Below are 23,620 nucleotides of genomic sequence, written 5' to 3' on the forward strand. Positions count from 1 at the left end.
TTTTCTAATAACATAAATACGATATTATAAAAAAATTCTGATTGTTAAAAATCATTATTAAAAATTATTCTAAAATTATTTAATAAATCTAAGACGCAAGACTTGCAATCCCTACCACAAAACTCTCACCCACCACATCGCAAACTCATAGCAGGAAGGGATAGCTCCAGCAGCCGACCCACCAATCACCAAAAAGGCCCACCTCTTCTCCCTACCATTAAACATCGAACCAGAAGAAGGTATATAAGGCCGCCGCCGCCGCCGCCGGTGTGCCTCTTGTGTCTCTTGGGTGTCTCTTGTGTCTCTGCGCCATTAACTCGCCTGTGTCTCAGCTCTCTCTACGCCCATCAGATCTCCAGCTCTCGAAGAGGACAAACCTAGAAGCCTACCGGACACCTTAACTTATTCGAAAATAACTTAGTCGCGATTCTGATTTTTTTTTTTTTCGGGACTTAGTCTCAATCTCTATTAAGAGAGCTGTATCAACATTAACACTTTAATAAAGTGCTACCATCCAGCAACCTCTGACTCTTTGGCCATTCTCTGCGCTGCCTTGCCACTTCTTCAGGTTCTCACCGAGGTCGAGCAACCCAGGGAAGGAGCAGCGGTGCCTGCATTCATCCATTGATCCCGTCATTCGGTAAGGAAATAATAAAATAATAATCATTCTTAATCAACCTTGATAATAACTTCGTATATTAGGTTGATTTATTCTAGGCCTATTGACGATTTTCCCAGAATCTTACTTGCCCGTATACAGACTTTAAATTTTTCTTTCGAGTTGAATTATTTAAATTTCAACCGATCCTCTGAGAACGCTCGAAGCGTATCCTAGAGTGTAGCGTCGTTCGAGTTAGTCACTCGATGTGCATTGAGTAGCAAATTCTACTCCTCTGCCGCTTTCACGGAGAGCTTCTTTGCAAGAATTTCTCCGTGGATCCTGTGCCGCTGTGACGTGACGTCTTGCACATCGATACTAGACTCAGAATCTAAGACTCGCTCCTAGAGGATCTGTCGAAATAATAGAATTAATGCACTGGCTTACAAGTTAACTATCGAAAACATTTTATGAATTTTATACTTATCTGAAGTAAGCCAGCCGCTCTTACCCGTACCCTTGTCTGTACCCTCTGAATCTCCGGACCTCTCGGTGCAACCGCATGCCCCTGAAAAAATTTCAAAATATATTAAATAAATCATTAATTGCTGTACCCCAATGAACTGTATATAGCCGAACGTTTCAACCATGATATGAGAACGAGTGAGATATACTATCATAATCTACATTCGTTTATCTCATAATAATCCGTTAAGCCGTATTATTCGTCTTAACTCTATGAACCACCTTGCTGTGACTACATTTACCTTATAAAACCATTCATCTTAACAGGTACCTTTCTACGCATCATCGTAAGTAAACCCCTTTTGTGTTAAATCAATCGCATCAAACATACTAAATAGTCGTATTCCCTCGGTAGATGGTTAACCCCCGCCGAACTCCTTCCGTTGGACGCGAAATTCCCCTCCGTGCCGCGGGTATACACCGCAGGCGTGCCTCCCGGTCGGTACTTAGGCTCCCTACAGCTCGTCAGTTGTTTGCCGACGAGAACGACTTAACAAGCAGAGTAACAAGGTACTCTCCAGTGCGTAGTTTCGCGCCCTCCCGCGCATACCCTTATCGTCCTCCCCGAAACCCTCCAGCGGTTCTTCAAGAGGAACAACAGCCCAGAGCCAGGCCGCCATCGCCCAATTACTCCCCCATCCAGGATTCATCTAATCCCAGCTACTCGCCGGTCAGGACACCGGAAGATCTTCCTTCCATACCGGAAGAACGAAGACCCATAGAACAAAGCACAGAAACTGAGGCTGGTCCATCCAACCCAGGTCAAGTTCTGGATCCCCCTGAACCAAATTTCTACCCGGAACCAGAGGACCTAGTCTTACCAAGCAGTATCCAACCCCTCGCAGGACTAACAGACGAAGATTTTATCGAGATCTACGAATACTTGCAGCGAGATAATTTCTTCAACAACCGCGAATAATAACCATATCTAGATATCGCCTTAGAAATGCTATAGAGAAGAACATTAACTACATACACACATCTATACGTATAACGATATACACTATCTACAACTGTCAAATAATAACAATAATAACAATAATAAAGAATTTGTAAAGCTCTAAGGAAGTAAACTAATAAAAGAAAACAGATCAAAAAAGGATAAATTGGGTCAGGTTCAACGCACCTAATCTATTCCCATCGTCAATCCCTCTCCTGAAAGAAGCGCAAAAGATTCTTAGTCTCTCGGCGTCCTAGGGTATAGCCGGCTTGGCAGGTTGCCCTGAAAAAGAAATAGAGAGAAGTTACAATTGCGTAACAAATAAATACGTGAGAAGTTACGATCGAGACGTAACAACGAAATCTCAAAACGTAACACTATGTTCTCAAATACCAGTTGATGGCATATGATTACTGTCGATAAATAATTTTAATAATCGATGTCGATAAATAATTTGAATAATCACTGTACTTTCTCGCCAATCTTCTATATGAAAGCGTTTTCTATATTATCTACTGCACATATGACATATCTTAATCTCGCCTTTATCTCATTTATCTTTATTATTAAAATTATTTGTAATATTAAACATATATTTATCAGATTTCCAAATTTTCAATTTTTACGAAGGACATTGAGTGAAAATTCCATAAGTGAAAGTGCATGAGTACTTTAAGAATGTGGGGAAAATGCTATGTGCGTGGAGTTAGCACCGCCATTTTGGAAAAAAATAAAAATAAAAATTGTGCTGAATTGTGCTAGGTTTGTGCCATGTTGTGCCGCAAAAATTAATCACATATCTTAAAAAACAAAGCAGTAGATCATAAAAATCACTTTTTTTGTCAGCACCGCCATTTTGTAAAAAAATAAAAATAAAAATTGTGCTGAGTTGTGCTAGCTTTGTGCTATATTGTGCCGCAAAGATTTCGAACGTATCTCCTCCCGTTTCAGAAAAAAAAATTAAAACGTCAACTTTTGAAATGCAAAACTTTACAGCCTTATAACTTTCGATTCGAGACAGATAATCTAATTTCTCAAATTGTGCTGAGTTGTGCTCGTCAAGACGAACAAAAATAATGTATGAAAAGTCCCGCAACCTTCGAGGGGTGGCTGAGGATCTGTAAAAAAGGGTGAGGGTGAATAAAAAATTTTACTTTTTCGAAATTTCTACACTTGTGCCAGATTGTGCTAGTCGAGCACAACAACTTTCCCTAATGGCAAAATGACGTCGGACCACTGGAATTTGCCGTACAAAATAAAAAAAAAATCAATTTTTTAAATGCAAAAACTTCATAGCCTTTAGCATTTAGATTCGAAATATCGGAGATGTAATTGCGAAATCGTAATTATTCTATTTTTTATGTATCATATTTGTAGTATAAATTATTTTCATGCGGAAAAATGAAAAATGGAAATTAATTTTTTTCCATAATAATTGTCTCATGCTGTATTAATTCTCGATTTCATTCTTCCTCATTCATTTATTAATTTATTCTCTATTTTTTATTATTATATCATATAAAAAGTTAAAACTAAGAATTGTTCATTTACAATATATCATGAATTTTATATAGGACATCTATAAAGTAATATTGTGTTGTAAATTTAAAATTTGAATTATGCTGGTCCGTGTACATCCGGGGGTCGATTCTGTATTTCTGAAGGAGTGAAAATGTGAAAAGTGAGCAGCACTCTGCAGCACTGATTGGTGTATACTTTTAGATCTAACAATATACACCAATCAGTGCTGTTCATTTTTCACATTTTCACTCCTTCGGAAATACAGAATCGACCCCCAGGATCGACAACTCAGGCAAGCCGAGTAGTAATGCTGCGATATTCCGATATCCCCACCACTAACCGCGCGCCTGTCACTCTACGAGTGCCGATCGGACACACTTACACAAGGAAAGAGCCTCGTACGTGTGCGCTCGGCTCGGCGCAGACGCGGGCGGCTGCTCAGTCAGCGCTTTAGGCGAGAGTGGAGGAAGCCTCCGCACTACGAATGAAGGAAGAATAAACGTGATAACCAAGCGTGACTGCTGAGCCGCCAGTTGTCGAGCCTAGTGTACATACATACATATATGTGAGCTGTTTCCGTGTCCTTATCTCCTCCATCACAGTTGCGTGTTACTGCATTCGCAGTAAGGAAGAGTAGGAACCAAACGAACGATATCTTTAATTATATTTTGCCGCTGGCTACCGTACTGCGACGAATAGTCAGTCGACAGCGAATCGAAACGACTAAGGCATTATTATAATTTTTTTGTTTTAATCTTTCTGTTAAAGAAATATACATATATACATAAGAGAGAGTACATTTTATCTTAAACAATGGCCTTTATCTCAAAGCTGATTGCATTATTACAATTGGCAGAGTTTAAAGATGTAGTAGGAAACGACGGTCGCGTTATACCTCCAAGTTCTAATCTATATAAACAATTTTCTGCTGCATTGAATAATTCAATAAGTCCGAAATATATCTATACTATTTTAAAATTAAATGTTATAATGTTTATACAGATTTACTTTCAAAATATAATATTAAAGTAGAACAGGATGATTCATTAAACATCTCGGAAACATCGATTGATACGTTAAATAATAGCCGTACGATTTCTTTTTCGATTAATGTCACGGATATATGGCCGCAAATTTCTGATGAAAAAATAAAATATAATTTAAAAGTCGTGGTAAACGTAATATACGCGTATTACGGCGTTACGCATGGACAAGCATACTTTATGAGCGATTATATGATGAAACGAAATTACCGTGTGCACTTACCTTCAAGTGCGCGAAAATATCGGACTCTGGAATTTTTTTAATCGTTACCGGCAAATGTCCGGAATGTAAATGCAATTTTACTGGAAAAATTATAAACGCACCACAGAAAAAAGATGTTGTAAAAATGGAATGCACAATCCATGATTATAATTTTAAGGTAAAACATAATAAAAAAACGACAATAAAAAGGTTTTGACCGCAAACAGGTTGCTCATAAATTAGTAGAGGGTAAAACGCTTCCTTGTATGTGGAGAAGAGAGCAAGCTAATAATTTAATGGATGTTGGAGATGACGAGCCTGCACATTTATACACGTATAACGTACTTCGCAAAGCTAAACAAGAACGGCAAGACAGGTTATTGGGTGTAACATCTGTCAATATATTTGAGAGTCTTTTGTTGATGAAATATAGTTCACGATACGAAGGCGCGGTTAGATTTATCGGGTTGGATCCGTTAATTGTGCATTATTGGACTCGAGAGCAATTTGCTGTATATGAGAAATATCATACAATATTGTATATTGATGCCACTGGATCTTTAATAAAAAAAATTAAATTACCAAATGGCGAATTGTGTTCACATATATATTTATATCAAGCAGTTGCACAAATTGCTGAAAACACAACTCCTATTTTTCAAATGATTTATGCATCACAAAATACAAATACAATAGTATTTTGGTTGCAAGAATTTTTACGGACCGGTGCTATACAAAATTCTTCATTTCCCTCTCCTAAAGAAATAGTCACCGACTTTGATAAAGCCTTGCTCGGTGCTGTTGCAAGAGCGTTTGCGAAATCTATTACATTGCATAATTATTTATCTAAGTGTTTTGCTCTATTGATTGGTGTAAAGTTACCTATACCGCCCTGTCTTTTGCGATTGGATGTATGTCATTATATGAATATGATTGCTAAGTGAAACTGTTTTTCTGGCAAACCACCTATAGTAAGGATATTTTTTATGCGTTCAATGGCAATTTTAAGAAAGCAAAATACATTCCATGAATTTGAAGAAGTTGCACGTAATATTTTAATTCTCGCAATAAGTCCTTATCAAGATTCTAACGGTTTGACGATGACAGCACGAAACAGTTTAACATTACTTATACAAGGCGATACAGATGCATTGTCAATAAGTGATAAAAATTTGTCAATACCTATCGAATCTGAATATAAAAGCGATCAAAATGTAGACGAGGTAGATGCAACCGAAACAAATATATATCGCTGGGTTGATTCAATGTATAATGATTGTGTTTCTCAAATAAATAAATTGGAAGAAACCTATGATATCAATGGATTTTATTGCATAGATTTTGCAAAAAAGTTTAAAGTTTTATTAAAGTATTTTCCATTGTTTAGTGAAATTATGCCTGCAATATTTGGTTATGGCTCCATAAATGTAACCTCTGCGGCGGTAGAATCAGAATTTAATGATTTAAAAAATCGAACGTTAAGAGATGTGTCTCTTCCTATGAGAGCCGATAAGTTTATAAGTAAACATATTTCTTGTTTGTCAGGTAAAATAAAATTGGCAATGGCGGGAAGGTTAGAAAATGATTCTATAAACATCGATGACGAAAATAAAATTAATAGAAATAATAGTAATTTACACGTATCCACTTGTAATTCTGATAATGGTCCTACAGATAACGACTCAATAGACTTAACGGAATTGCAAGCCGAACAAAATTGGCGCAATAAAAATATAAAAAAACGGGCTTGTCGCTATGCTGATGCATGTCCCAATTTTGACGCTACTAGTGATAAATACGTAACGTTGCCTGCAATACCGAATGGAAATTACTGTAAAAATGTCAAAAATGGAAAAGTTACACTAATAGTAACAAATACTTGTGGTTTTGACAGTTTATGTCAAATATTATCTACAAGCTTGGTAAATAATGAAGCATACAATAATGCATTATTAGCAGTGTTTCCACTAGAGTGGTCTGAAATTTCCCTTCTCCTCCTCCAAAATTTCCCTTTTTTTCCCACACTCTACCTTGAATTTTCCCCGTATTTTCCCTCACATAAAAAAATGTTGTTATCCCAGATTTTATTATTTAAGAGTAGCTTACGTCTAAATTCTTTATTTTAATAAAGAATTTTTGAAATCTTATATTTAAATCATTTATTTTGTTTCTTTATAATTGTTTATAATTTTTTATATTTTAATGTCATCCTGAGGTTAAACTTAGGTTAATGTTTTTAATCCAGAAAAAGAAAATAGATTATGTCTACGTTCAATCAAATTGATTAAAAATGTATTTTTAAAAATAAGAATAAATGAGGGAAATAAACAAACACCTTTTAAAAATAAAAATTTATCAATTTTTTAATGTTTGATTACAAAACATGAAACATATAACTTACTGTTTATTTTATTAATCTGAAACATAAAAGTATGTTTTATTCTTAGCATAATATATATAATCTGTAAATACAATAACATACATAATTTTTAAACTCAATAAAATTCAAAGAAATAACACATTTTTGGTTAAACTAATCACAGAAAATAAATCTTATATTTATATATAAAATAATCAGTCCCTTGTGATATTTTTTAAAAGAAAAGATTAATAAAATATAAAGTGTAAAAATAAGAAAGAAATATGAAAATGTTTTTAAAGTAATAATTGAGTTTCATAGAAATTCAATTCTATTTTTAAAGGAGTTAATCTTCAAATATTTTTATTCTTTTATTCTTAATATGTTAGATTCTGTAGATGTGCTATTGGAAGTGAATTTCAATTTAGGAACGTCACCATTCAAAATTTTTATTGAATTAATTCCTGTATTGCCAATTCCCTCCCTTGTACATAAAATTCCAGCTAGTGACTCAGATCCGATTCGATTTCTTTTATAAGTTTTTACTAATTTCAGAACGCTAAATAAGCGTTCTACGATTGCATTAGAAAATGGTAAAGAGAAAAAAAAATTTACTACTTTTAAAACATTTTCATATTTATCTTCTCCATCAAGATTTTTGAAGTTTTTTACTGTTCTCCAGAATTTGAATACATCTTTCTCATCGATCTTTTCAAATCCAATGTTAATCCATTCTTTATCGAGATTATTATAGTTAATTTCTAACGTCTTACAATATTTTTTTGCAATGACAGAAAGATTCCTGGGCTTACAGTTATTAACATTCTCCGGATTCAAAAAACTGGAGTCTTCTTGTAATTGGGAGACTGGAAATCGTTTCTGAATTTGGGAAAGCGCTTCCATATAGAAAGCTTGGGCTGATTTTTGAATTGATGTTAAGTCATCGTCATCAATTTCATTATTTAAAATGAAATCTGTAGCTACAGGACCCAAATAAATATCTTTCAAGGGAAGCAGATTTTCTAAATCAAATTTTAATTTCGAATGATCGGTTCTTTTAATGTATTCTCTCTTCATGAAATTAGATGCAAGTACATGATAAATCTCAATTACTTTGGTTTTCATTAAAACAAAATTTGGACTTTTGTTTTGAAAAATTGTATTAAACTCAGTCATTATATCTAGGCCGTATTCTACAAAATACAGTAAACACCTTTTTGATGGATTATTTAAGATTGCGAATGTGTAATTATTAGCTACAGTCGGATCTTCTTGAGCCAGGGTCTCCCAATAGGCTTTGAATCCATCCCACTGCTCAATTATCCTTCTCACACAATCATGGATCGACAGCCATCTTGTTTGACATGGTTTTAAAAGTTTATGTGGTTTTATATTATAGAATTTTTGAAATTTTTTGTAAGCGTCAACATTTTTTGGACTTCTTGCAAAATGATTATATATAGTCCTACAAATATCCTCTAAGGAATTTGGTAATTTTCGACATGCGTAATCTGCACATAAATGGATTAGATGCCAATTACATTTTATAATATGAATTTCTGGGAACTCAGATTTTATCATTTGCGAAACAGAATGATGCTCGCCCATCATTGTGTTAGTAGTGTCTGAGCAAAATCCTATCCAATTAGTCAAATTGATTTTAGTAGCAAGCAATGTCTGTTTGAAAACAGAAAAAATACCTTTTGCTGAGCCGTCTGGGCATGGAATTATATCCAGTAAATTAGTTTTGTACGTGAATTCTGATTTATCAAAATACGAAACCATGATAGCAAGTTGTTTTTCTGTTGAGATGTCTGTTGTTTTATCAATGAAGAGTGAGTAGGGAAACTTGTTAAGATCTCTAATGAGAAGTGCATTGAAATGACTCCTGAGTCCTTGTCGAATGAGATTTGTTGCCTTTTGTTTTCCTAAAGACACATTTTTCACAGTTTCAATGTCAGGCAGAGATTTTAAGAATGGTACAAATCTTTCAACAATTACAATGGGTAGATCGTTTTCAACAATAAAGGCGCAAATGGCTGCTTCCAAATCTTGGACTTTTTTAATCATACTTGTAAAATTTGTATTCCTAAGAGGCTGGATATTCTGTATGAATTCCATTTTCCTCAAATGATTCAATCCATTTGAATGTTTAATAAGATCTGATTTTCCTAAAAAAAAATCAAAATTTGAAAATAGAACTATACTTTAAATCTTTCAATTTCAGTCCTGATTATGTCAAAATTATTTTTGATATATTAATTAAAATATAATCGAATTCTATCTTTTGGATCATAATTATTAACAATTTTATAAAATTAATTATTGTAACAAATACAGAAATAAAATTTTAGTATGGGAATATTTGGATTCATGTGAGATTTGAATTTTGCTAAAAAATTTTGGCTGTTTAAAAATTATTATCAGACAATAACATAATGATATTATTTACCTGATTTAAGGACAAAATTGCAGATCTTGCATTTCGCATTTATCTTATCTTGAACAAACCAATCTTTAAACTCAGGCATAGTAAGCCATTCCTGTTGAAATTTTTTGTTCGATGATTTTTTTTTCGAACATTTCATTTTTTTATTTTTTTTTCCTCCTCCGTGTTATAACCGCCTTCTGATTCAGACATTTCAAAATAACTGGAAAATGGCAAAATGATAAAAATTGATTAAATGTAAAAATATATAGAAATTGATAGACTTTTCTTTTCTATCTTGTCATTAACTAAAAATAACTGTAGTATTTAATCTTCTTCTAAGCTGACAGCAAGTAAAATAACTTACCTAATTTGTGATATTAATAATAGATAAATGTTGTGACTAGTTGATGAGATACGTAAAAAATGACAAACTGCTGTCATATGTCATATTAATGTTGGTTATTTGCTCAGTTTTCAGTTTCTGTTTTGCTTTGAATTCTCGATCATAGAAATAATAACAATATGATGCAATAATGCCAAATAGAACTAACAGTGTACGATTTGAACCTCTACTCTTTACAAATAGAACTAACAGTGTACGATTTGAACCTCTAGTCTTTATTCACAGAATCACAGATATCTAATAATATTAGATTGCCAACTTCTTAAGTTCAATGATCGAGTCCCTCAGGTGTAGAAGTATAGGAATTATAGCAACCTCAGCCAATCAGACGGTGCTATCGACTAGTGAGTTCTTCTAATTGGCTGTTCCTAGTTTCTACATTAGTTACACTCAAAAAGGGATTTATTAATGAGGATAACTATATGTTCTTTATTGTTTTCTCGATTTTGTTTAATTTTCGTTCATTTTTCCCTTTTCCCTCTTCTTCCCTCAAAAGTTCAAAAATTCCCCGAAATGGGAAATTTTCCCTCAAAGTGGAAATACTGATTATTAGAAACACCCTCAAAATTAATATCATGTGCTAAAGTGTTGATAAAAGAGGGTTTAAGTACAAATTTCTTTAGAGAACGCGCTAAAATATTGTGCAATCTTAATCAATTAAAACCGGATATTAAACAAGACTCTATAATAAAAGTAAGCGCTATTTCTAATATAGCTAATCTCACAACTTGGTTGCTCGAGGATGTCCCAAGTTTTACAGTAACAAACACATGTGGCATATATAATCGTGTAAAAATACGTAGAAATGTTATATATATCAATATCAACTATACGATAATTAACGAAAAAGGGATGCGATTTTTACAGGAAGCATTACATGAAGAATTTGATACTCACCGACTGTGTTGCGGAAAGTCTCAGCAATCAAATATCATGTACGGTCCGCATATAATTATGGAAACTGAATGTGGTGGTCAAAAATTGACAATGTTATCCGATTATCCCATAGAATTACATGTAACTTGCAACAGATACATCTTATCTGGTGTAATTGCATATGAAGGGACTAATGATGTAAAGTCTGTAGGCCACTACATTGCTTATATTAAAATAGGCCAAAAATGGCTTTACTACGATGACAATTCGCGTAAAGGTAAATCAAGACAAGAGTTGTTGACGAACAAACAATGGTCAAAGGGGACATTTGCGTTTACACCATATCAAGAAATAATTAAAAACTAAATAAACACATTTCAATATCAGTAAACTACGTCCATAAATAAACTATATATATATATATATATATATATATATATAGTTTTATATTATATATATACATATATATACACGGTGGGCCATTTTAATCGATGCACTCGAATATTTCGAAAACAGCACTCTTCAGAAAGAAATGTTTCAAACAAAAATTGTAGGGTGTGAAGGGGGACATAAGATGGTAGCATTGGTTTGACCTTGGAAAGTCATTTGAAGGTCACATAAAAGTCACCTTCAATTTCTTAAATTGAACCCACTATTTTTCATTACATATTCTTGTAGCTTATCTCGAGAGCTTTCCAAAACACTACAGACAAATGTTTTTTCATTAAGTACTTTTTGAGTTATAAGGCTTCAAAGTTTGCAGTACTTCGATATAAAATGCAAAATATCTCGTAAAATATTTAGTTTTCGGTAGTCTTACCCTAATACTTTTATGCACAGGATAATGAGACAAAACTATTGGTACAAAGAAAACGCATGATTGTTTATAACAAAAAGTGCATTGCAAATTACACATTTTTTATTATAAACAATCATACGTTTTCTTTGCACCAATAGTTTTGTCTCATTATTCTGTGCATAAAAGTATTAGGGTAAGACTACCGAAAACTAAATATTTTACGAGATATTTTGCATTTTATATCGAAGTACTGCAAACTTTGAAGCCTTATAACTCAAAAAGTACTTAATGAAAAAACATTTGTCTGTAGTGTTTTGGAAAGCTCTCGAGATAAGCTACAAGAATATGTAATGAAAAATAGTGGGTTCAATTTAAGAAATTGAAGGTGACTTTTATGTGACCTTCAAATGACTTTCCAAGGTCAAACCAATGCTACCATCTTATGTCCCCCTTCACACCCTACAATTTTTGTTTGAAACATTTCTTTCTGAAGAGTGCTGTTTTCGAGATATTCGAGTGCATCGATTAAAATGGCCCACCGTGTATATATATATATATAAAACAGCATGTATAAAGAGTTTGCATAATTAATATATATCTTATTATGAGTTTACCATATGAAGTTATTGTATAATTTTAAAATATGCCATTAGAATGTTTAGTATACATATTAATATAAATATACAGGGTGTCCCATTTTAATCCATCCAATCGAATATCTCGAAAATCAAGCTTGACAGAGAAAAATGTTTCAGACAAAAGTTGTATGGTTTCTAGGGGGACATAAGATGGTACCATTGGTTTGACCTTGAAGAGTTATTTGAAGGTCACATGAAGGTCACCTTCAATTTCTTAAATGGAACCTACATTTTCTCATTACATGTTCTTATAGCTTATCTCGAGAGCTTTCCAAAACACTATAATAAAATATTTTTTTATTGAGTACTTTTCGAGTTATGAGGCTTGAAATCATTTCTTAATTTAACATAAACCGTAATATATCTAGTAAAATATTCATTTTTCGATTATCTTGCTTTAATACTTTTATGTACAAAATAATGAGAGAAATCAATTGGTGTAAAAAAAACACATAGTTGTTTCAAAGAAAAAATATGTAATTGTTAATTGCAAATTACATATTTTTTCTTAAAAATAACTATGTGTTTTCTTTACACCAATTGATTCCTCTCATTATTTTGTACATAAAAGTATTAAAGCAAGATAATCGAAAAATGAATATTTTACTAAATATATTACGGTTTATGTTAAATTAAGAAATGATTTCAAGCCTCATAACTCGAAAAGTACTCAATAAAAAAATATTTTATTATAGTGTTTTGGAAAGCTCTCGAGATAAGCTACAAGAATATGTAATGAGAAAATGTAGGTTCCATTTAAGAAATTGAAGGTGACCTTCATGTGACCTTCAAATAACTCTTCAAGGTCAAACCAATGGTACCATCTTATGTCCCCCTTGAAACCATACAACTTTTGTCTGAAACACTTTTCTCTCTCGGACTTGGTTTTCGAGTTATTTGGCTGCCTAAGTTAAAATGGGTCACCCTGTATATATATATATATATATATATATATATATATAATATATAGGATTTAAATAAATACAATATTTTAATTTTAAAAATTTTACTTTAACAACAATTTTATTCTTTATTTTTACATTTTTTTGGCCTTGATTTAAAAATTCTTTCATCTGCCACAGCATGCTAAAAAGCTTTGCATTTAAAAACTAATATTATTTTAGCTGTACGGCAAATTCCAGTGGTCCGACGTCATTTTACCATTAGGGAAAGTTGTTGTGCTCGACTAGCACAATCTGGCACAAGTGTAGAAATTTCGAAAAAGTAAAATTTTTTATTCACCCTCACCCTTTTTTACAGATCCTCAGCCACCCCTCGAAGGTTGCGGGACTTTTCATACATTATTTTTGTTCGTCTTGACGAGCACAACTCAGCACAATTTGAGAAATTAGATTATCTGTCTCGAATCGAAAGTTATAAGGCTGTGAAATTTTGCGTTTAAAAACCGACAATCTTATTTTGTCTGTATCGCGAATTCCAGTGGTCCGACGTCATTTTGCCATTAGGGAAAGTTGTTGTGCTCGACTAGCACAATCTGGCACAAGTGTAGAAATTTCGAAAAAGTAAAATTTTTTATTCACCCTCACCCTTTTTTACAGATCTTCAGCCACCCCTCGAAGGTTGCGGGACTTTTCATACATTATTTTTGTTCGTCTTGACGAGCACAACTCAGCACAATTTGAGAAATTAGATTATCTGTCTCGAATCGAAAGTTATAAGGCTGTAAAGTTTTGCATTTCAAAAGTTGACGTTTTAATTTTTTTTTCTGAAACGGGAGGAGATACGTTCGAAATCTTTGCGGCACAATATAGCACAAACCTAGCACAATTTTTATTTTTTTACAAAATGGCGGTGCTGACAAAAAAAGTGATTTTTATGATCTACCGCTTTGTTTTTTAAGATATGTGATTAATTTTTGCGGCACAACATGGCACAAACCTAGCACAATTCAGCACAATTTTTATTTTTATTTTTTTCCAAAATGGCGGTGCTAACTCCACGCACATAGAAACTGACCAATCACAGTCAAGTATGGCCGTGTTCCGAAATTGCTGCCAGTTTATTGCCAACACTGAAAATATATAATATACGTAACGAGCAGTATAGAATTTGCAGTACTGGTAACAATTTCGGAACACGGCTAATGAAGAGAATGTTCGGCAGTGATTGGTCAATTTCTTAAGGCTTAGGGCTTAAATTATCTGTTGTAGATCGGGATTAAAGGGTCGTCTACAATGGCCGTAGAATAAGGTTGTAAGTCATAAAACTCAAGAAATTGACCAATCGCAGTCGAGTATTCTCTTAATATTTGACTGTGATTGGTCAATTTCTTGAGTTTTTCGCCTTACAAACTTATGCTACGGCCACCGTAGAATTGCCTTTAAGCGTCATCTACAATGAGATATTATGGCGTATGTCTTAAGAAATTCACCAAACACAATAGAATATTCCCTTAATACTAGACTGTGGTTGGTCAACTTCTTAAGAATTACGCCTTAAAATCTTATTATAGATTCTACATTAAGCGTCGTCTAAGAAATTTTAAGGAGTCTTAAGGCGTAAGATTTAAGAAATTGACCAATTCAAGTATTAAGAGAAGTATTAAGAGAATATTCAATTGTGGATTAAGAGATTAAGAGAATATTCAATTGTGATTGATCAATTTCTCAAGTTTTACGGCTTAAGTCTCCTTAAAATCTCAGTGTAGACGCTTCAAGAGTCGTCTGCAATGGCCGTTGTATAAGGTTGTAAGACGTAAAACTCAAGAAATTGACCAATCACAGTCGAGTATTCTCTTAATAATTGACTGTGATTGTCTATTTCTTGAATCTTACGCCTTACAATCTTATGCTACGGCCACTTAGGACAACCTTAAAGCACCATCTACAATGGCAGTAGAATTAATGAATTAAAGCTGTAACTCAATAAATTGACCAATCACAGTCGAATATTCTTTTAATGTTTGAATGTGATTGGTTCCTTAAGTTACTGATTTAATTCATTAATCCTGCTCGCGACCGGGAACGTCCCGTTTGGCCACGTTAATATTGGCTACCGTCCCGATTGACCACCGTCCCGATTGACCATCGTCCCGATTGACCACGTCCCGATTGACCACCATCCCGATTGACCACCGTCCCGATTGACCACCGTCCCGATTGACCACGGTCCCGATTGACCACCGTCCCGAATTTCACATGGGTATGCAACAGGATGGTGGGCGTGGACGATGGAAGGGGCGTGGGGTGTGGGGGTGAGCAGCTGTGCGTGTACTTCGCAACGCAAAATGGGATTTCACATAGGTTTATAAAACTGTGGGCAACTCAATCATACCTTATGTGAATATTTAAATTATTTTGAAATTATTTTTTTATTATTATATTTATAACCAGTTATATTAATTTAATTTTTTAATTTTTTTGGTGGTCAATCGGGACCGTGGTCAATCGGGACGGTGGTCAATCGGGACCGTGGTCAATCGGGACGGTGTTCAATCGGGACGGTGGTGAATCGCAACGTGATCAATAGCAACGTGGTCAATCGCAACGTGGTCAATTTCAATGTGGTCAATCGGGACGGTGGTCAATACTTATGTGGCCAAACGGCTGCCACTCCTCGCGACGCACCGAGTCCGTTCTCGACGGTTTCTACGACGCGTAGCCAGGCGGTATCTACGACGCGTGGCCGGGCAGTACTTACGAGTGAGCTATCGGGCGGTACCTACGAATAGTATCTCGGTTGGCTCCTACGGCCTCCGCGCGGCTCGCGACGCACCAAGTCCGATCTCGTCGGTACCTACGACGCGTAGCCGGGCGGTACCTACGACGCGTGGCCGAGCGGTACCTACGATAGAGCGATCTGGCGGCACCTACGTCCTTCGCGCGTCTCACGATGCACCAAGTCCGTTCTCAGCGGTACCTACGACGCGTAGCCGTGCGATACCTACGAAAGAGCGGTCGGGCGCCTCCTACGTCCTCCGTCCTGCTCGCGGCGCACCAAGTACGTTCTCAGCGGTACCTACGACGCGTAGCCCGCAGATGTCTACCACGCGTGGCCGGGCAATACCTACGAGTGAGCTATCGGGCGGTACCTACGAGTGGTATTTCGGGCGGCTTCTAAGGCATCCGCGCTGCTCGCGACGCACCATGTCCGTTCCCGGCGGTACCTACGACGCGTAGCCGGGCGGTACCTACGACGCGTAGCCGGGTGGTACCTACGAGAGAGCGGTTGGTCGGCACCTACGGCCTCCGAGCGGCTCACGACTCTCGAAGTCCGTTCTCGGCGTTACCTACGACGCGTAGCCGGGCGGTATCTACGAGAGAGCGGTCGGGCGACTCCTACGGCCGCCGCGCGGCTCGCGACGCATCAAGTCCGATCTCGTCGGTACCTACGACGCGTAGCCGGGCGGTACCTACGACGCGTAGCCGGGTGATACCTACGAGAGAGCGGTCGGGCGGCACCTACGGCCTCCGAGCGGCTCACGACTCTCGAAGTCCGTTCTCGGCGGTACCTACGTCCCAAAGCCGGACGGTACCCACGACGCGTGGCCGGGCGGTACCTACGAGAGAGCGGTCAGGCGGCACCTACGGCGTCCAAGTGGCTCACGACTCTCGACGTCTGTTCTCGGCGGTAAGTACGACGCATAGCCGGGTGGTGCCTACGAGAGAGCGGTCGGGCGGAACCTATGTACTCCGCGCGGCTTACGATGCACCAAGTCCGTTCTTGGCGGTACATAGGACGCGTAGCCGGGCGATATCTACGAGAGAGCGGTCGGGCGGTATCTACGAGAGAGCGTTCGGGCGGCACCTACGTCCTGCACGCTGTTGGCGACGCACAAAGTCCGTTCCCGTCGGTACCTACGACGCGTAGCCGGGCGGTATTTACGACGCGTGGCCGAGCGGTATCTACGATAGAGCGGTCGTGCGCCACCTACGGCGTCCGAGCGGCTCACGACTCTCGAAGTCCGTTCTCGGCGGTACCTACGACGCGCAGTCGGGCGAGACTTACGAGGGAGTCGGTCGGGAGGCACTATGACGATGCACCCATGCACCTCTGATCCCCAGCAGTCGACCGCTGGAAGCTGCCGCCCGGCATAAGTCCCGCCGGGCAAGGGCAGGGCGCTGAGCGCCACATTTTTAAACGTTAAAATTCGAAATAGCGGAACGCGCTGAAAACGGCCGACGGGGCCAGAACGATCAGGTTAAGTCCCCACGCGCCCGGCTCCACCGCGCGCCACGTACGGAGTCGTCACGATTAGCGCCCGCTCGGCGGGGGTAGCGATGTTTTACGCCGGCGCGGGCTAATTAGTTCCGTATAAAAAGAACCTGTCAATTCAAGAAAGATCACTCTTTTCCGAGCTTCTCGAGCGCACAAGTCGCCACAGAAAGCTCACCTAAGACGCCAAAAGCAGCGAAACCAGCGGTAGGGAATACTCTGCCACACTTGGGAATTCTCAGGGTTCGCAAAGATAGGCGCAATCCTTTCTCAAGTGCATACAGAAATTGGGGCGTTTCCCGATCTCCCCGGGAGTTCCCGGCCGGCGCACGAATCCAGTTTCCGTCACCTTTCCGACCAGTGCATTCCGAGGTAGAGAGGAGAGCTACCCGCAGTGGGCCGTTCCCGCTAGCAAAGGGAAATCCCGTCTATTCATTTCCACGAAAATACGCGGCTTTACGTACAATCTCGCGCAACACGAAAAAGCGTTCGAAAAACGCCGGCACGCGCCGTGACGTCACGCGCCCATCGACCGAACCGACGACTAATTTAAAATCAAACAGCTGATCGGCTTTAAATTATTATTGTTCACGAACGCTGCGTTGCATCGGCGCCAGATTTTCGCCATCCGCTGCACGGACTCACGTTGCACCCGCTCGTTCAACGATATTCATAAGCGCCGAATGCAACCACCCTAAAACGCGGTGCATTTGTCAACGCATTTCCTACGCGGGCCGCGAGCCCTCGAACGAACGCCCGAGGCATATCTCGAACGCACCGAGTTTTTGCAACACCGACATGCACACGAACGCGTCGTCTACACGAAAACCGAGTTTTTACGACAACACCTCACACACGCATACAACTGTACATTTACCAACTTTTTTTTGTTAAATATATTTCTTTATTTTCTTATTATCTTGAATTCGGGTTACATTTATTTCTACGCCTGCCTAACCGATCCCGATCACCACGACTGCAGTTATCCGCGGAAATAAGCCCGTTACAGCACTTACAGCCTCCTCTTGGCTCGCGACGCAACAAGTCCGTACGGTACTTACGACGCGTAGCCGGGCGATACCTACGAGAGAGCGGTCGGTCGGCACCTAAGGCCTCCGCGCGGCTCACGACGCACCAAGGCCGTTATCGGTGATACCTACGACGTTTAGTCGGGCGATACCTACGAGAGAGCGGTCGGGCGGCACATACTGCCTTTTCGCGGCTCGCGACGCACCAAGTCCGTTCTCGGCGGTACCTACGACGCGGAGCCCGCCGATATCTACGACGCGTGGACGAACTGTACCTACGAGTGAGCTATCGGGCGGTACCTACGACTGGTATTTCGGGCGGCTTCAAAGGCTTCCGCACTGCTCGCGACGCATCAAGTCCGATCTCGGCGGAACCTACAACGCGTAGACGGCCGGAATCTACGACGCGTGGCAGGGCAGTACCTACGAGTGAACTATCTATCGGTACTTACGAATAGTATCATGGACGGCTTCTAAGGCTTACGCGCTCCTCGCGACGCACCATGTCCGTTCTCGGCAGTACCTACGATGCGTAGCTAGGCGGTACCTACGATGCATGGCCGAGCGGTACCTTGGACAGAACGATCGGGCGGCATCTACTTCTTCCGCGCAGCTCGCGACGCACCAAGTCCGTTCTCGGCGGCACCTACGACGTTTAGCCGGGCGATACCTACGAGAGCGGTCGGGCGGCACCTACGGCCTCCGCGCTGCTCGCGACGCACCATGTCCGTTCTCGGCGGTACCTGTGACGCGAAGCCAAGGCGGTACTTACGACGCGTGGCCGAGCGGTACCCACGAGAGAGCGGTCGGTCGGTACCAACGGCCACCGCGCGGCTCGCGACGCACCAAGTCCGTTCTCCGCAGTACTTACGAAGCGTAGGCGGTCGGTATCTACGACGAGTGGCCGGACAGCACCTACGATTGAACTATCTGGCGGTACCTACGAGTTGTATCTCGGGCGGCATCTACGGTTTTCGCGCTGCTCGCGACGCACCATGTCCGTTCTCGGCGGTACATGCGACGCGAAGCCAAGGCGGTACCTACGACGCGTGGCCGGGCGGTACCTATAGATAGGTAGAGCGGTCAAGCGGCACCTACGGCCTCCTTGCTGCTCGCGACGCACCAAGTCCGTTCTCGGCGGTACCTACGACCCGTAGCCGTGCGGTTGCTACGAGAGAGCGGTCGGGCGGCACATACGGCCTTCTCGCGGCTCGCGACACAAGAAGTCCGTTCTCGACGGTACCAACGACGCGAATCCGGGCGGTATCTACGACGCGGGGCCGGGCGGTACCTACGAGAGAGCTATCTGGCGATATCTACGAGTGATACCTCAGACGGCATCTACGGCCTCCGCGCTGCTCGCGAAGGACCATGTCCGTCCTCGGCGGTAGCCGGTTGTAGGTACTGCCGAAAACATGATACATCGCGAGCCGCGCGGAGGACGTTGGAGCCGCCCGACCGCTCTCTCGTAGGCATCGCCCTGCTACGCGTCTTAGGTAACGCCGAGATCGGATTTGGTGCTTCGCGAGCCGCGCGGAAGACGTAAGTGCCGCCTAACCGTTCTCTCCTAGGTTCCGCTCGGCCACGCGTTGTAGGTACCGCCGAACTACGCGTCGTAGGTACCGCCGAGAACGGACCTGGTGCGTCGCGAGCAGCGCGGAGGCCGTAGAAGCCGCCCGCCGGCTCTCTCGTAGATAACGCTAGGTTACGCGTCGTTGGTACCGCCGAGAACGGACTTGGTGTGTCGCGAGCAGCGCGGAGGCCTTAGAAGCTGCTCGAAATACCACTCGTAGGTACCGCCCGATAGCTCACTCGTAGGTACTGCCCGGCTACGCGTCGTAGATGTCGGCGGGCTACGCGTCGTAGGTACCGCCGAGAACGGACTTCGAGCGTCGCGAGCCGCGCGGAGGACGTAGGTGCCGCCCGTCCGCTCTCTCGTAGATACCGCTCGGTCACGCGTCGTAGGTAACGCCCGGCTACGCGTCGTAAGTATCGTCGAGGACGGACTTGGCGCGTCGCGAGCCGCGAGGAGGCCGTAGGTGCCGCCCGTCCGCTCTCTCGTAGTTACCACCCGGCTATGCGTCGTAGGTACCGCCGAGAACAGACTTCGAGAGTCGTGAGCCGCTCGGAGGTCTTAGAACCCGCCCGAGATAATACTCGTAGGTACCGCCCGATAGCTCACTCGTAGGTACTGCCCGCTCACGCGTCGTAGATATCGGCCGAATAGGCGTCGTATGTACCGCCGAGAACGGACATGGTGCGTCGCGAGCATGGCGGAGGTCTTAGGAGCCGCCCGACCGCTCTCTCGTAGGTACCACCTGGCTACGCGTCGTAGGTATTGCCGAGAACGGACTTCGAGAGTCGTGAGCCGCTCGGAGGCCTTAGAACCCGCCCGAGATAATACTCGTAGGTACCGCCCGATAGCTCACTCGTAGGTACTGCCCGCTCACGCGTCGTAGATATCGGCCGAATAGGCGTCGTATGTACCGCCGAGAACGGACATGGTGCGTCGCGAGCATGGCGGAGGTCTTAGGAGCCGCCCGACCGCTCTCTCGTAGGTACCACCTGGCTACGCGTCGTAGGTATTGCCGAGAACGGACTTCGTGCGTCGCGAGACGCACGGAAAACGTAGGTGCCGCCCGATCTTTCTCTCCAAGGTAAGTACCGCTCGGCCACGCGTCGTAGGTACCGCCCAGCTACGCGTCGTAGGTACCGCCGAGAACGGACATGGTGCGTCGCGAACAGCGCGGAGGCCTTAGAAGCCGACCGAAATACCACTCGTAGATACTGCTCAGCTACGCGTCGTAGGTACCGCCGAGAACGGACATGGTGCGTCGCGAACAGCGCGGAGGCCTTAGAAGCCGACCGAAATACCACTTGTAAGTACCGCCCGATAGCTCACTCGTAGGTACTGCTCAGCTATGCGTTGTAGGTACCGACGAGATCGGACTTGATGCTTCGCGAGCCGCGCGGAGGCCGTAGGTGCCGCCCGAACGCTCTCTCTTAAGTATCGACCTGCCACGCGTCGTAGGTACCGCCCGGCTACGCTTCGTAGGTACCGCGGCGAACGGACTTTGTGCGTCGCGAGCCGCGCGAAGGCCGTAGGTGCCGCCCGACCGCTCTCACGTATGTACCATCCGGCTACGCGTCGTAGGTTGCGCCGAGAACGGACTTCGAGAGTCGTGCGCCGCTCGGAAGCCGTCGTAGGTGCTGCCCGACCGGTCTCTCATAGGTACCGCCCGGCTTCGCGACGTAGGTACCGCCGAGAATGGACATGGTGCGTCGCGAGCCGCGCGGGTGCCGTAGGTGCCAACCGAACGCTCTCTCTTAGGTACCCCCCTGCCACGCGTCGTAGGTACCGCCTGAACTGACATGATGTGTCGCGAGCAGCGCGGAAGCCTTAGAAGCCGCTCGAAATACCACTCGTAGGTACCGCCCCATAGCTCACTCGTAGGTACTACCCGGTCACGTGTCGTAGATATCAGCGAGCTACGTGTCGTAGCTACCGCCGAGAACGGACTTGGTGCATCGCGAGCAGCGCGGAGGACGTAGGTACCTCTCGACCGCCCTCTCGTAGGTACCGCCCGGCCACGCGTCGTAGGTACCGCCGATAACGGACTTGGTGCGTCGCGAGCAGCTCGGAGGCCGTAAGTGCCGCCCAACTGCTCTCTCGTATGAAACGCTCGGTCACGCGTCGTAGGTACCGCCCGGCCACGCGTCGTAGGTACCGCCGAGAACGGACTTGGTGCGTCGCAAGCAGCGCGGAGATCGCAGGTGCCGCACGACTCCTCACTCGTAGGTACTGCCCGGCCACGCGTCGTAGATATCAGTGGGCTATGCGTCGTAGCTACCGCCGAGAACGGACTTGGTGCATTGCGAGCAGCGCGGAAGCCTTAGAAGCCGCCCAAAATACCACTCATAGATACCGCCCCATAGCTCACTGGTAGGTACTGCGCGGCCACGCGTCGTAGATACCGGCCGGCTAGGCGTCGTAGGTACCGCCGAGAGCGGACTTGTTGCGTCGCGAGCCGCTCGGAGGCCGTAGGTGCCGCCCAACCACTCTCTCGTAGATACTACCCGACTGCGCGTCGCAGGTACCGCCGAGAACGGACTTGATGCGTCGCGAGCCGCGCGGAAGACGTAGGTGCCGCCGAGCTACGCGTCGTAGGTGCCGCCGAAAACGTACATGGTGCATCGCGAGCAACGCGGAGACCTTAGAACCCGCCCGGGATACTACTCGTAGGTACCGCCCGATAGCTCACTCGTAGGTACTGCCCGGTCACGCGTCGTAGATACCGGCCGGATAGGCGTCGTATGTACCACCGAGAACGGACATGTGCGTCGCGAGCAGGACGGAGGTCTTAGGAGCCGCCCGACCGCTCTCTCGTAGGTACCGTTCGGCTACGCGTCGTAGGTACCGCCAAGAACGGACTTGGTGCGTCGCGAGCCGCGCGGAGGACGTAGGTGCCGCCCGACCGCTCTCTTGTAGGTACAGTGTTGTGAGACAGGCCGGGTTTTTTCACGCATCCGCGGCGAACGTAGTATCAATGAAGTATCTTTATACATAAAAAGGTGTACCATAGTACCACGTTGGTCATCCGTTTATAATTTTGCAAAAGTTTTTATAATTTAAGAGAAAATATTATTTTTTTAATTATTTTATGGATATATTAGGATATGTATATATACAGGGTGACCCATTTTCACTTAGGCAGCCAAATAACTCGAAAAATAAGCACACTACGAAAAAATGGTTAGAATCAAAATTTCGTCATTTCGAGGGGGACGTACAATGATGTTGAAATCAGCCCCCCCCACCCCTCCCCCTGGGCGGTGAGGGGGGGCAAGTTTGAAATCTTAAATGGAACTCCCTATTTTTCATTGCATATTCTTGTAGCTTATCTCGAGAGCTTTCCAAAACACTATAATTAAGTACCTTTTTATTAAGTACTTTTTGAGTTATAAGGCTTAAAATAATTTCTTAATTTTACATAAACCATAAAATATCTAGTAAACCATTCATTTTTCGATTATCTTACCTTCATACTTTTATGTACAAAATAATGAGAGGAATCAATTGGT

At 42.3% G+C, this 23,620-nt stretch overlaps 1 protein-coding gene across 1 annotated transcript; it reads left to right on the plus strand.

The window, feature by feature from the left end:
* The first annotated feature begins 451 nt into the window (after positions 1–451).
* On the plus strand, positions 452–2,047 carry LOC112638961 (proline-rich extensin-like protein EPR1). The gene is made up of 2 exons (XM_025411614.1): positions 452–640; positions 1,479–2,047. The coding sequence occupies exon 2, from the start codon at positions 1,479–1,481 to the stop codon at positions 2,040–2,042; it is 564 nt and encodes a 187-aa protein (XP_025267399.1). The 5' UTR covers positions 452–640; the 3' UTR covers positions 2,043–2,047.
* Positions 2,048–23,620: the final 21,573 nt, after the last annotated feature.

Source organism: Camponotus floridanus, unplaced genomic scaffold (assembly GCF_003227725.1).
Source record: "Camponotus floridanus strain SB8 unplaced genomic scaffold, Cflo_v7.5 scaffold407, whole genome shotgun sequence".
NCBI classification, from domain to species: Eukaryota; Metazoa; Arthropoda; class Insecta; order Hymenoptera; family Formicidae; genus Camponotus; species Camponotus floridanus.

Excerpts from the sequence above, each read along its gene's own strand:
- LOC112638961 (XM_025411614.1), top strand. The coding sequence starts at position 1,479 with ATGGTTAACCCCCGCCGAACTCCTTCCGTTGGACGCGAAATTCCCCTC.